General features: G+C 43.5%; 1 protein-coding gene and 1 non-coding gene across 4 annotated transcripts in view; both read left to right on the top strand.

Moving 5' to 3' along the window:
- SLC20A2 (solute carrier family 20 member 2) overlaps positions 1-14,821 on the top strand; it is a 109,926-nt gene that overhangs the window by 90,950 nt on the left and 4,155 nt on the right. For all 3 annotated transcript variants that reach the window (XM_043893961.1, XM_043893960.1, XM_043893959.1), the window contains 2 exons: positions 5,845-6,030; positions 7,229-7,313. In XM_043893961.1, coding sequence (XP_043749896.1) covers positions 5,845-6,030; positions 7,229-7,313 — 271 coding nt within the window. The remainder of the gene's footprint in view (positions 1-5,844; positions 6,031-7,228; positions 7,314-14,821) is intronic.
- On the top strand, positions 9,351-9,423 carry TRNAG-UCC. The gene has a single exon. It is a non-coding gene; the product is annotated as a tRNA-Gly (tRNA).

Raw genomic sequence — 14,821 nt, 5'->3', positions numbered from 1 at the left:
GGACCCAGGGTAGGGGGACCCCACTATCCAGGAACCCTACCAGATCCTAACAGTGCGTATCAGGGAAGAAGAATCCCTCCTGCTCTGGCGGGAAGGAAAGCAGCCACTAGACAGAAAAGAGACCATGTGCTAAGCCAGGCTGTGCTCAGGAGAAACCAGGTCACCAGAGCCCAGCCTGCAGGGGACTACTGCAGGCTAACTGACCCGGAAGGGGACATACACCCCAGACTGCCCTGACCTTCCCCTAGGGCGAAGGAAACTCCCCAATTCCAGCCGCCCTGTCTCACATAAGGAGGGAGGAAATATTGAGAAACACTTGCCAAGTTCACAGCACAGAGGCACAGTCTCAGTGAGAGACTGAGACCTCATCAAAGGGGTCATCAAAGGACCCACAGAAGGTTTCTCCATCCCCAGACCCACCACATCACTAGCAGCCTATTGGCAGCAGTTCCTTCTACCCAAGACATCGTGTCTGGATATCAAGAAAAATTTCCAAGGCACACCAAAGGTGAAAAACACAACTGGAAGAGACAGAGCAAACAGCAGAACCGATATGGCAGAGATGTTAGAATTACCAGACCAGGAAATTTAAAACAACTATGATTCATATGCTGAGGTATCTAATTGACAAAATAGGCATCCATTAGATGGACAGGTGGAGAAGGAAATGGCAACCCACTCCAGTGTTCTTGCCTGGAAAATCCCAGGGACGGCAGAGCCTGGTGGGCTCACACAGAGTCGGACACGACTGAAGGGACTCAGCAGCAGCAGCAGCAGATGGACAGGTAAGCAGAGAGATGAGAATCCTAAGAAAGAACCAAAAAGAAATACTGGAGATCAAAAACACTGTAATAGAAATGAAGAACACAGCGGGGCTTTCCTGGTGGCTTAGTTGTTTAGAATCCACCTGCCAACGCAAGAGACATGGGTTTGATCCCTGGTCCAGGAAGATTTCACATGCCATGAAGCAACTGAGCCTGTTTGCCATAACTGTTGAGCCTGTGTTCTAGAGCCTGAGAGCTGCAACTACTGAGCCCATGCTCTAGAGCCTGCGCTCCCGAAAAGAGAAGCCACCACAGTAAGAAGCTCGTGCATTGCAGCTGGAGAGTAGCCCTTGCTGGCCACAACTAGAGAAAAGCCTTCATAGCAACAAAGACCCAGTGCAGCCAAAAATAAATAAATAAGTAAATAAAGTTATCTGTAAAAAAAAAAAAAAAAACGATGAATGCCTTTGATGGGTTTATTGGCAGACTGGACACAGCTAAGGAAAGAATCTCTTAGCTTGAGGGTATGTCCATATAATCTCAAAAAGCAAAGAGAACAAAGACTGAAGACATACAGGACAGAATATTGAAGGACACCGGGAACTACAAAAGGCATTGCATAATGATAAGACCAGCAGGAGAAGACAGAAAGAAAGAAACACATGAAATAATTGACTGAGTCACAGCAGTGACAGAATTTCTGTAAGCTGATGTCAGACATCAAACTACAGATCCAGGAAGCTCAGCAAACACCAAGCAGGACAGATACTCAAAAAGTGCACATTTTATCAGATTTAAACTTCAAAAAATCAAAGATACAGAGGTATCTATAGATATAGCGGAACACAGATAAAAATTATATCTGACTTCCCCTCGACCCTGCAATCAAGAAGAGAGTGGAGTGAAATAGTTTAAGTGTGAAGGGGAAATCCCACGAACTCAGACTTGTGCACCCTGTGAAGTTCTTTAAAAGTGAAATGAAGTCTTCGAGAGAAATAAAGACCTTCTCAGACAAAGAAAAAATGAGGGAATTTGTTAAAAGCTGACCTGCCTTGTGGGAAATGTTCAAAGGAATTCTTTAGATAGGAAGAAAATAATGTGTGTCAGAAACTCAGATCTACATAAAGTCAGGAAGAACATCAAAGAAAGGCTAAGAGAAGGTTAAAAAAAAAAACAACTAATTTTTCTTCTTCTTAATTGATCTAACAGATAAGACTTGTTTCAGAACAATAAAACCAACAATGTAGTCAATTGTATGTTTATGTATATGTTATATATATATATACATATTTAGTTTAATATATAAAAACATCAAAAAATTTAAAAAAATAGAAATGATACAGGGTCTGCTCTGAGGCCATAATTGAATTAAACTACATATGTGTGTGTGTGTGTATGCACACTTATGTATGCTTGTGTTAAGTGAATGAGTGATAGCAATGATAGAAGGGATGGAAGGGTGGAATTAGGGTTATTTTTTAATTTTAAGTTACCTACACTTAACTTACATGGTTTGTATGGTAAAGAATCTGCCTGCATTGTGGGAGACCTGGGTTTGATCCCTGGGTCAGGAAGATCCCCTGGAGAAGAGAATGGCAACCTACTCCAGTATTCTTGCCTGGAGAATCCCATGGACAGAAGCGCCTGGGAGGCTATAGTCCATGGGGTGGCAAAGAGGCGGACACAACTGAGTGACTAACACTTGCACACTTTCACACTACCAGTAAAGGAGTATAATGTTATTGCAAAGGGGATTTGGATTCACCCTAGGTGTATATGGCAAGCTCTTGGGCAACCATTTTAGAAAGTTAGCAAAAAAAAAATAGTATAGCCAATATGCCAAGAAGGGAGAGAAAATGGGATCATATGGAATGCTCAGTTAAAACAACAGAAGGGGGAAAAAAGGCAGGTGACAGAAACAGGAGCAAAGAGCAAGGACAGCAGACAGAAAGCACTGACAGCGTGGTGGGGACTAACCCCGCTGCGCCAGCAAGCAGTCTGAATCTCAGTGATCCAGGTGCACCAGTTAAAGGACAAGAGGCCATCAGAATGGGCCAGAAAACACAACTCAACTCGCTGTTGTCTACCAGAAGCCCACTTGAAATGTAAAAACACTTAGGTTAAAAGTAAATGGGATGAAGAAAAGTAAATGGAAGAAGGAAAGTATAGCATGCTAACACTAAAAGAAAGCGGGAGTAACTGTGTTGATTTCAGACAGAGGAGACGTGGACAGATCCAGCAGCAGAAATCAATAAGGATGTATTTGAGCGAAACAGACCATCAATCAACTGCGTATGAATCAGTAACAAAAGATATCTGGAAAATCCCCAAATACAGGGAGATTAAACCACACACTTCTAAATAACATATGAAACAAAGAAGAAGTGCCAAGAGAAATGTTAAAATATGTTAAACTAAATGAAATTGAAAAACACATCAAAATTTGTGGGAAGCAGCAAAAACAATGCTTAGAAGAAAGTTTATAGCATTGAATTCATATACTAGGAAAGAAGAAAGATGTAAAATCAATAATCTGTTTCCAGCCTAGGAAATGAAGAGCAAATTATTAATTAATCCAAAGTAAACAGAAGTAAAAAAATAATAATTAGAGCTAAATAAATGAAATTAAAATCAGGAAATGAATGGAGAAAAATCAATGAAACTAAAAGCTGGATCTTTGAAAATATTAATGATATTTATAGGCTTCTAGCCAGGCTAACTAAGGGAAAAGGAGAACACAAATTGCTGATACCAGAAATGGAAAAGTAGACATCACTATAGATCTTATGGACAATAAAAAAAAAAGTTAATAATACTATAAAAGCAATACTATGAATAATTTTATGTTTGCCAATTTGATAAGCTAGATAATATGGACCAATTCTTGAAAGACAGAACCTGCCCAAACTCACACAAGAAGAAATAGACTTATCTGATAGGCTTGTATCTATTAAGAAAATTAAGTCAGTAATTAATAATCTTTCAAATCAGAAAGCACCAGGCCCAGATGGGTTTACTGGTGAATTCTACCAAGCTTCTAAGAAAGAAATTATACTTGTCTACGATTTCTTTAAGAGGACAGAAGCAAAAGGAATACTTCCTCACTCATTCTGTTAGGCCAGCATTAACCTAGTACCACAACCAGACAAAGTCCTTATGAGAAAACGGTAGACTAACATTTCTCATGAAAGTGAAAAGTGAAAGTGAAGTCACTCAGTCGTGTCCAACTCTTTGCAGCCCTGTGGACTGTAGACTACCATGCCCCTCTGTCCATGGGATTTTCCAGGCAAGAGTACTGGAGTGGGGTGCCATTTCCTTCTCCAGAGAACCTTCCCAACCCAGGGATTGAACCTGGGTCTCCCGCATTGTAGGCAGTCGCTTTACCTTTTGAGCCACAAGGGGCTCCTAAGGATATGCTGGTATCTTAGGGCAGCATAGGATACGCTAATGATGGATTCATGTCAATTTGTCTAAATCCATAGAACATACAATACCAAGAGTGAACCCTAATGTAAACTATGGACTTCGAATTATTTTGATGTGTCACTGTGGGTTCCTCAGTTGTAACTGATGTTCCATTCTGGTGGGGATGTTGTTGATGGGGAGACTTAAAGTCTTAAATAAAGTCTTACTTTAAAAAAAAAAAAAAAAGCTGTGGAACCCTACCCCCCCAAAAAAGACAGTGTGTGCTCATCAAGAGCCTGAGTGACAATCATGGGTCTTGGGGAGGGGTGAGCACTGGAGTGAATCCTAAACTCACACCCCAGTTCTGCTTCCTGCTAGTGACATGATTTTAGCATCAGTTTTCTCATCGCTAAAATAGGAGACCAATGCCTACTTGGCAGGGTTGGCCTGAGAAAGATAAATGGTTTATGGTTCCTTTGCGGGGAGGCTGACATGGTTGCCCCACACTGGTAGTTGATGTTAGCAGCTGTGCTGGCAGTGATGGTGGAAGGAAATAGTGAACGAAAGGAAGGAAAGAAGAACTTGGTTTTTGTGTCCACTTCTTGTGATTTCTCAGTATTTTAAAAATAGCAGATCTCACCGCCATGAAGATGGCTACTGTGAAAACAAAGTGACAAGTGTGGGCGAGGATGTGAGAAATTGGAACCCTTGTGCACTGTTGGTGGAAATGTAAAATGGTGCGACCACTGTGGAAAACAGTCTGAAGGTTCCTCAAAAAATGGAGCAATTCCACCTCTGGGTATATACCCAAAGGGTGGAAAACAGGGCCTCAGAGACATTTGCACACCCATGTTCACAGTCCCTAAGAGAGAAAGGCAGCCCAAGTGTCCATCAACAGATGAATGGATAAACAAGATATGATGTGTGCGCACACACACAATGGGATACTCTTCTTAAAAAGGAAGGGAGTTGTTATATGCTACACCACCGATGAATCTTGAAGGCATTCTAATAAGTGAAATAAGCTAGTCATGAGAAGACATATACCATGTGCTTGCATTTATGTGAGAAAATTAGTAGAGTCAGTCAAATTCATGGAGACAGAGTAAAATGGTGGTTACTGGGGGAAGGGGGAAAGGCAAAGAGAATTCTTATTTAATGGGTATAGTGGTTCAGATTTCCATGATTAAAAATTTTCTGGAGGCCCGTTTAACAACAGCGTGACTGTCCGTAACACTCCTGAACTGTGCAGGGGTGGTTGTTGTTCAGTCGCTAACGTGTCCTGCTCCTTGCCCACATGGACTGCAGCACGCCAGGCTCCCCTGTCCTTCACTATTTCCCTGAGTTTGCTCAGATGCACGTCCACTGAGTCAGTGATGCTATCTAACCACCTCATCCTCTGCCACTCCCTTCTCCTTTTGCCTTCAATCTTTCCCAGCATCAGCATCTTTCCCAGTGACACTTAAAAATAGTCAACGGTAAATTTTTTGTTTCCTTTAGCCATAACCAAAAAAATGGCTAAATCGTTATTATCACTTATAGATTACATAGGCAAATCACAAATGCGGCAAGATAGGCTGTTCTCAAGACTGCAAAGTCATTGAATGTTGTGTACAGCATCATCTGTGTGTGTGGACATTTGTACAATTTACTTGTATGTTTTGTTTTCCCCTAGTAATGCCATCGGGCCCCTGGTGGCTCTGTGGCTCATTTATGAACAAGGTGCAGTCCTGCAAGAAGCGGCGACTCCCGTCTGGCTGCTGTTTTATGGAGGGGTTGGAATTTGTACGGGCCTCTGGGTGTGGGGGAGACGAGTGATCCAGACCATGGGGAAGGACCTCACCCCCATCACGCCATCCAGGTGAGCCGGGGGTCAGCCTCAGAGCCGGGTGTCGAAGTCCCCCTGCACAGCCTGTTCTGGGGGAGCGGGGGTGGTCCCCAGAGCAGGGCGTCTCCAAGCACCATCTCCCCCATCACCCTCATGCTCTGCTTGGCCCGCATCCGCGGTGGCACTGAGATGGGGGAGAGGGATGGGAACGGAGGCAGATGCGGACAGAAGAGAAGACGCGATTCCACCTGCAGCCCCTGTTCCCATCCCACTGGGGTCCTCCCATCCAGAGGTCCAGAGAACGAGTGGTAAAGGCCGGGCTGTTGGGCTGCTGGGACTGCCTGTCCCAACACTCTCCGCTCACCGGCTCCACCTGCTGGCGGGAGGCCGCTGTCACCTGCTGCCCTCAGGGGTGATTGCCTACATCCTTCCTGGGCTGCCTGGGCTCAGAGGATGGGGTGGGGGCGTGCCCTGCCCTGGAGTGGGGTCTGGAGTCTCCCACCTGGCTTCCTGTGGTCCTCCTTTGCAGATATTTAGAGATATTAGGGGTCAAATAAATCCACAAGAGAATTATCCAAGTACAACTAAAATTCAGAACTACATATTGTAAGGGCTTCCCTCATGGCTCAGTCGGTTAAGAAACTGCCTGCAATGCCAGAGACCCAGGTTTGATCCCTGGGTCGGGAAGACCCCCTGGAGAAGAGAATGGCAACCCACTCCAGTGTTCTTGCCTGGAGAATCCCATAGACGGAGGAGCCTGGTGGGCTACAGTCCATGGCCTCGCAAAGAGGCAGACTCGACTGAGCGACTCAACCACCACCACCACCTATTGTAAATGGTCTTTTCCCCTTGAATTTCATTTTAATGAAAGATTCTAGCATTGATTTGAAGAAAAACTAGGAATCTGAGCAAAAAGTCACTCCTTTATAATGATAAGCACACATTTTTGAAACAAGAGTGTGGTTCTTCCCTGCGTCCATTTAGAAACGACGTGGGTACAGTTTTCCTTGCGGCAGGTATTCCTGGCCCAGCCCCTTCAGGTGAGGTTTCTGAAAACCCATCGGGGAGACCGGACTCGCGCCTTAGGACTGAGCGCGGCCTCGCGGCGAGTGCCGTGTGATGCTGCCGCGATGTCCGGGTTCTGGTGCCGTGCGGCCCAGTCCACCGGGGGGTTCTGGGGAGCCCCTGGCGGTGCCCTCACGGCCTCCCGTCTCCGCCCCCCCCCCCACAGCGGCTTCACCATCGAGCTGGCCTCGGCCTTCACCGTGGTCATCGCCTCCAACATCGGGCTGCCAGTCAGCACCACGCACTGCAAGGTAGGTGGGCTGGCCCGGTCACCAGGGCGAGGTGGGGGGGTAGTCGGGGCGGCTCTGGGCGTGCACTCAGGGATGGCAGAGTCACCTGGGGTCTCCCGGGGGCATTTTCTTCTCAGCAGCCCCTCTGGGCTCTCCCCGCCCTCCTCCCCCGTGTCCTGGTTCTCTCACTGGGGGTTTTGCATTGAGGTCCTGCGTCCATGAACCATGTTCGCAGGCCCGGGTGGGGTGGGGAGGGGTGCATCACTCAGTCCCCCCCACCCCCTCTGAAGGGGCCTGGGAGCGGACAGGGGACAGACATAGGCACAAATCGCTCATGTAAGCATAAGACACAGCTGTTTCAGTTCTCTTCTCTTCTACATGGTGGTCAGAGCAACCCTATTGCCTTTGAGTCAATTGCAGAAGATATTAACCACTGTTAATATCAGGCTCTAGAGCTCAGGGTGAGAGGGAATTTCTTGTCTAGTGCTGAGATGTTGGAGCTGCGAGGAGCCTTAAAGATGAAGAAAGAGGAAACAGGCTCTGGGAGTTGTTCAAGGGAGCCCCAGGGTGGACCAGGCTGGAACCCAGGTCTGCTAACCCAGGGTTGCCGAATACCTGGGGGAATTCTGAAATCTGCCCAGGGGTCTCCTGTATACAAACATAGCCACTAACTTCAGCAAAACACAGGCCTTTGCAGATTTTCCTAGGTTCGGTGACTCCTGTCATTCAAGAAAAACTCACCTGTTCTGCTCGGTGTGAGGTGCTGTCCTGGGTGCCAAGGGACCACGGTGACCGTGACAGACACGGCCTCCCCGCACCCAGTCTCAGAACTCCCACCCGTGCGTCTGCAAACAAGCACTGCTGAGTGTGAAAGGCTCACAAAAAAAGAGTGAAATAATGCCGTTTGTAGCAACATGGATGGACCCAGAGGTTATCATATTAAGTGAATTAAGTCAGACAGAGAAAGACAACTATCATATGCTATCACTTAGGCATTGAGTCTAATTAACAATGATACAGATGAACTTATTTAGAAAACAAAAACAGACTCACAGACATAGAAAACAAGCTTATGGTTACCAAAGGGGTAAGGGAAAAGGAGGGATAAATTAAGAGTTTGGGATTAACAGATACACACTACTATATATAAAACAGATAAACTCCAGGGGCCTACTGCACAGGGAACTATGCTTAATATGTTATAATAACCTATAGCGGACGAGAACCTGTATATATATACATATAAATATATATAACTGAATCACTTTACACCTGAAACTAACATAACATTGTAAATCAACTATAATTAAAATAACTACAAATAGGATCACTAGCCTCTAGGATTCAGCTATCTAATCTGGAAAATGAAAAGACCACCTTAGATGACTTGTAATTAATACAAATGCTGTCTGATTCCCCTACTTCTCAGTAATTCTGTTGCTGTTAGTGCTTGGTGATGGACTTAATCTGGAAACATACTCAAAAAGTTGAAATGACAGCAAAGAATACCACCTTATATCAACAAAAGACCTCATCAATAGTGAAGCCATGGGACTCTGGACCCTTTGTGATCCAAATAACATAGCAACTAAAAATACAAGGCAAAAGCTGTGAGAACTCAGAAATTACTATGTCTAAGTCTGTGATGAAGAAGATAGAAGTACTTAGGAATGTAAAGGACTTGAATAGATTTATAGTAGTATAATTGGGCTTCCCTGGTAATTCAGATGGTAAAGAATCTGCCTGCAATGCAGGAGACTTGGGTTCAATCCCTGAGTCAGGAAGACCCCCTGGAGAAGGGAATGGCTACCCACTTCAGTGTTCATACCTGGAGAATCCCCATGGACAGAGGAGCCTGGCAGGATACAGTCCATACGGTCGCAAAGAGTTGGACATGACTGAAGCTGCTTAGCATGTATACTTAGCAAGCACACATGACAAATAAATATGAAACAAAAAGTGGGGAGGGGGAGTGGAAAACCTGATCAGAACAGTAGGAAGAAATTAAGGAAGTTCTCCAAAAACAATTCTCACCTGAAAAGACAAAAGGAGGGGACTTCCCTGGTGGTTCAGTGGCTAAGACTCTGTGCTTCCAATGCAGGGGGCCCGGGTTCAAACCCTGGTCAGGGAACAAGATCCCATGTGCTGTAACTAAGACCTCATGCAGTCAAATAAATAAATAAATATATATTTAAAAAAAAAAAGAAAAGAAAAGACAAAAGGAGGAAAATGCTGCTTGACTCCAGATCTCGATGGAGTCGCTGGTTAATCTTTTCTATCTCAGAAGAGAGCATTCTCATATTAAATGAACTTGCCATAATATAAGAGAAAATAAAACACGAAGCCCTCCAATTTGTTCTATGAAACATATACTGAATAACCTAATACTGAAACCTGATTGAAAACATCACAAACAGTGAAAGCTGTATTTCCAGATGTATGTTGATTTAAAAAAAAAAAAAAGAAAACCTTTAAGTAAGATGCTAATAAATGACATCAACACTATTATAAAAGAACATTTCAACAGGACCACATCCATCTTCTGGGTTGTCAGAAAGTTGGCTCTGACCAGGACGGGTCTTATCTGCTGCCAATACCTATACGGGGCAGGCCCCTCACAGAGCTTGAGAAATGGGTGTTTACAGACGTCTTCAATATAATATGGTTCATCGATCCATTAGAAAACAATGTATGGTTGTCTGCTGAGATCCATTCCAAAAAGACATTTAATAAAATTCAGCATGGATTTCTAAGACATTCCTGGAATCCAGTAAAAATGACTGGGTTTGTGATAAAAAACACACACAAAAATTTAGAACTTTTGCCTGTCAGCAATTAGCCAGTAAGAAAATGAGATTAAAAACAAAGAACTCCTCCATAGTTGCAACAAAAATAAAAGGTACTTCAGAAAAATCCTAATAAAGTGAGAGATGTACATGGAAAAAACACAAAGCTTTGCTCACAGGTCAAAGAAAACCTGAGTATGAGACACACTATGTCCTTGGGTGGGAAACTAGGTTTTATAAAGATGTCAGTTCTCCTTAAACACAACACCAACCAAATTCTTACAACTTTACAAACTAAGGCTGCAGTTCATTTTGTGGGTTAAATTAGCAGGAATATAAAATGATCTACAGAGAAAAACAATGATGAGGGAACAGCCCTGCCAGACAGGAAGTCTGTTACAAGGAAACAGGAGGCAAAAGGGTGGGGAGAGAGGGCTGATGGGCAGACTTTCAGGTTGGGATGACAAAAAAGTTCTGCAGATGCATGGTGACGATGGTTGGCATTAAATTGTACACTTAAAAATTATTAACATGACAGATTTTTGTGTTGTATATTTTACAATAATAAAAAATTAGATGAGTGAGTGAAGTCACTCAGTCATGTCCGACTCTTTGCGACCCCATGGACTGCAGCCTACCAGGCTCCTCCATCCATGGAATTTTCCAGGGAAGAGTACTGGAGTGGGTTGTCATTGCCTTCTCCATGGGATCTTCCTGACCCAGGGATCGAACCCAGGTCTCCCGCATTGCAGGCAGATGCTTTACTGTCTGAGCCACCAGATACTTGTATAAAAAGGTAGATAGGCCAGAGATAGAATCTAGTATGTGTGAGCATGTAATTTGAGGAAGGAAAACTTTGACCAGTAAGTGATGTTGGATAACTAACTGGCTTTCCCTAGAGAAGCAAATTTAGACCCACAGTTGTCAAAGTACGTGCTATTATCTAATGGCTTAAATATTTTTAAATTACTTTAAAATTTAGAATAAAATAGAATTTTTAAAAAATTTAAAATAAATGAGAGTTATGGGCTTCCCTGGTGGCTCAGTGGTAAAGAGTCCACCTGCCAATGCAGGAGACATGGGTTTGATCCCTGATCCAGGAAGAGCTCACCTTCTACAGGGTAACTAAGCCCATGCACCCCAACTACTGAGCCTGTGCTCTGGAGCCGGGAGCCGCAACTACTGAGCCCCTGGGCCACAACTAGTGAAGCCCACGGGCCCTAGAGCCCATGCTTCGCCAGCAAGATGAGTGACCACGGTGAGAAGCTTGTGCATCAAAGCTAGAAAGTAGGCCCCACTCGCTGCAACTAGAGAAGAGCCCGCACAGAAACACAGACCCAGCACGGCCAAAGATAAGTGTTTTTAAATAAAGGAATGAGAGGTAAATACCAAATATTCAAGCCGAAGATCAATCACAGAGGAAAAGTATAGCGTATTTTAGTGTATGACGTTAGAAATTTAAAAGTGAAAGCAAAAATACTGACTTGAGAAAATATTTGCATTAAATATCAGTTAATATTTATTTAAACACCACATAAACAAATAAGATCTTAAATGACCTGGATAACCACGATGTGTAGTCTCTCAGAGCCAGACATCCTGGAGTGAGAAGTCAAGTGGGCCTTAGGAAGCACTGCTGCCAGTGAAGCTAGTGGAGGTGATGGAATTCCAGCAGAGCTGTCTCACATCCTGAAAGATGATGCTATTCAAGTGCTACACTGAATATGTCAGCAAATTTGGAAAACCCAGCAGTGGCCACAGGACTGGAAAAGGTCAATCCTCATCCCAGTTCCCAAGAAAGGCAGCCCTAAAGAATGTTCATGTTCAGACTGCCAGACAGTTGCACTCCTCTCTGTGCTAGTAAGGTATGCTCAAAATCCTCCAAGCTAGGCTTCAGCATTACGTGAACCAAGCAGTTCCAGATGTTCAAGCTGGGTTTAGAATAGGCAGAGGAACCAGATATCAAATTGCCAACATTTGCTGGATCATAGAGAAAACATTGCAGAAAAACATCTACCTCTGTCTCATGGACTACACTAAAGCCTTTGTGTGGATCATGACAAACTGGGAAAACACTTGGAGAGATGGGAATACCAGACCATCTCACCTGTCTCCTGAGAAACCTGTATGCGGGTCAAGAAGCGACAGTTAGAACCCTGTGTGGAACACCTGACTGGTTCAGGATTGAGAAAGGAGTACGGCAAGGCTGTTTATTGTCACCCTGTTTATTTAACTTATACACAGAGCACATCATGTGAAATTCCTGGCTGGATGAGTTACAAGCTGGAATCAAGATTGTCGGGAGAAATGTCAACAACCTCAGACATGCAGATGATGCCACTCTAATGGCAGACAGTGAAGAACCAAAGAGTCTCTTGAGGGTAAAGGAGAGTGAAAAACCTGGCTTAAAACTCAATATTAAAAAAACTAAGATCATGGCATCTGGTCCCATCACTTCATCGAAAATAGATGGGGAAACAATGGAAATAGTAACAGACTTTATTTTGGGGGGCTCCAAAATCACTGTGGATGGTGACTGCAGCCATGAAATTAGAAGACCATTGCTTCTTGGCAGGAAAGCTATGACAAACCTAGACAGTGTGTTAAAAAGCAGAGACATTACTTTGGTGACAAAGGTCTGTATAGTCAAGCTATGGTCTTTCTAGTAGTCATGTATGGATGTGAGAGTTGGACAATAAAGAAGGCAGAGCACTGAAGAATTAATGCTTTCAAACTGTGGTGCTGGAGAAGACTCTGGAGAGTCCCTTGGACTGCACGGAAGTAAAACCAGTCAGTCTTAAAGGAAGTCAACCCTCAATACTCTCTGGAAGGACTGATGCTGATGCTGAAGCTTCTGTACTCTGGCCACCTGATGTGAAGAGCTGACTCACTGTAAAAACCCTGATGCTGGGAAAGATTGAGGCAGAAGAAGGGGACAAAAGAGGATGAGATGGGTGGATGGCATCACCCATGCAGTGGACATGCACTTGGGCAAACTCTGGGAAATGGTGAGGGACGGTGAAGCCTGGCATGCTGCAGTCCCTGGGGTTCTTGAAGAGTCAGACACAGTGACTGAGCAACAACAAAACAAGAGACACATTCAGATTCCAATATGTAAAAAGGTAAAATACAGGAAGAGGCTTTATGTTCCCAGGTGTTATTTCAACTGTTTAATATAATTTATGTAAAATACTGTAGTTTTACGTGTACAACATAGTAATTCAATTTTTGTAGATGATACCCCATACAAAGTTATTATAAAATATTGATTATATTCCCTGTGCTGTATATTACATCCTTGTAACTCATTTTATACCTAGTGATTTGTACCTTTTAGCCCCTTTTGCCTGTCTTCCTCCCTGCTGGTTACCACTAATTTGTTCTCTGATTCTGTGAGTCTCTTTTTTATTATACTTACCTTGTTAGGTTCCATGTATAAGTAAAAACATACAAAATTGGGGTCTCTTCTTTCACAAAGCATAATACCCTCCAGGTTCATCTTTCTTGTTGCAAATGGCAGCATTTCATTCTTTTTTATGGCTGAGTAGTATTCCTGTGTGTGTATACCACTCTTCTTTATCCATTTATGTATTGATAGACACTTAGGTTGCTCTCATATCTTTGTTACTGTATGTAAATAATGTTGGGGTGCACATATATTTTCACACGAGTGTCTTCATTTTCTTTCGATTAATACCCGTGAATTGGAATTGCCGGATCGGGTAGTGCTGTGTATTTCCATTTTTTGTGGGACCTCCACGCTGTTTTCCACAGCGGCCGCAGCAGTTTACACCTCCTCCAGCAGCGTACTGAACTTCCCTTTTCTCCACACCCTTGCCAGAATTTGTTATCTGTCGTCTTTTTGATGATAGCCATTCTGACAGGTGATGGCCCACTGTGGTTTTGATTTGTGTTTCCTGGATGATGAGTTAGGGTTAGGGTTAAATGTTGAGCAGCTTTTCATGTACCTGCTGGCTGGCACATCAGTATGTCTTTTTGAGAAAAATGCCTATTTAGGTCTTCTGTCCATATTTTAATGAGGTTGCTTCTTTTTATATTGCATTGTATGAACTGTGGCCCTCTTCTCCTCCTGCCCTCAGTCTTTCCCTGCCATCAGGGTCTTTTCCAGTATTAATCCTGACATTGTGTCTAATAGGGAAAAATTGGAGGCAAATTGGAAATGTTTAAATAAATTAAGGTACATCCACCTAAAGGGTGTATCATTTTTTATGACGGTCATGAAGGTGTGAGCACTATGAGAAAATGCTTATTTTCATAAAGAAAGGAAATAGTAGTGTTCCCTGTTTACAAATATAGGTATGTTTATTAAAAATAATATAAAGGAATACACAAACGTGACAATAGTGGTGTTTTGGGATAACTCACTAACAGTGGCTATCTGATAACGTTGGCCACTTGATGTGAAGACTCACTGGAGAAGACCCTGATGCTGGGAAATATTGACAGCAAAAGGAGGAGAGGGCGGCAGAGGATGAGATGGTTAGATAGCATCACTGACTCAGTGGACATGAATCTGAGCAAACTCCAAGATAGTGAAGGATGGGGAAGCCTGGCGCGCTGCAGTCCATGGGGTTGCAGAGAGTCAGACACAATTTAGCTACTGAACAACAATTAATGGTAATTGTCCACTCCTCCTATTACATAAGCTTGCAGTAATATGTTTTCTGCTTTTAAGAAAAGTGTTTTAAGAAAGAGAGTGTGGATAACCTTAAAATTTGAGTA

The sequence above is a fragment of the Cervus elaphus genome, chromosome 32 (assembly GCF_910594005.1).
Source record: "Cervus elaphus chromosome 32, mCerEla1.1, whole genome shotgun sequence".
NCBI lineage: Eukaryota > Metazoa > Chordata > Mammalia > Artiodactyla > Cervidae > Cervus > Cervus elaphus.
Note: the sequence above shows the minus strand (reverse complement) of the source record. Positions and strands in the feature narration are given on the sequence as shown.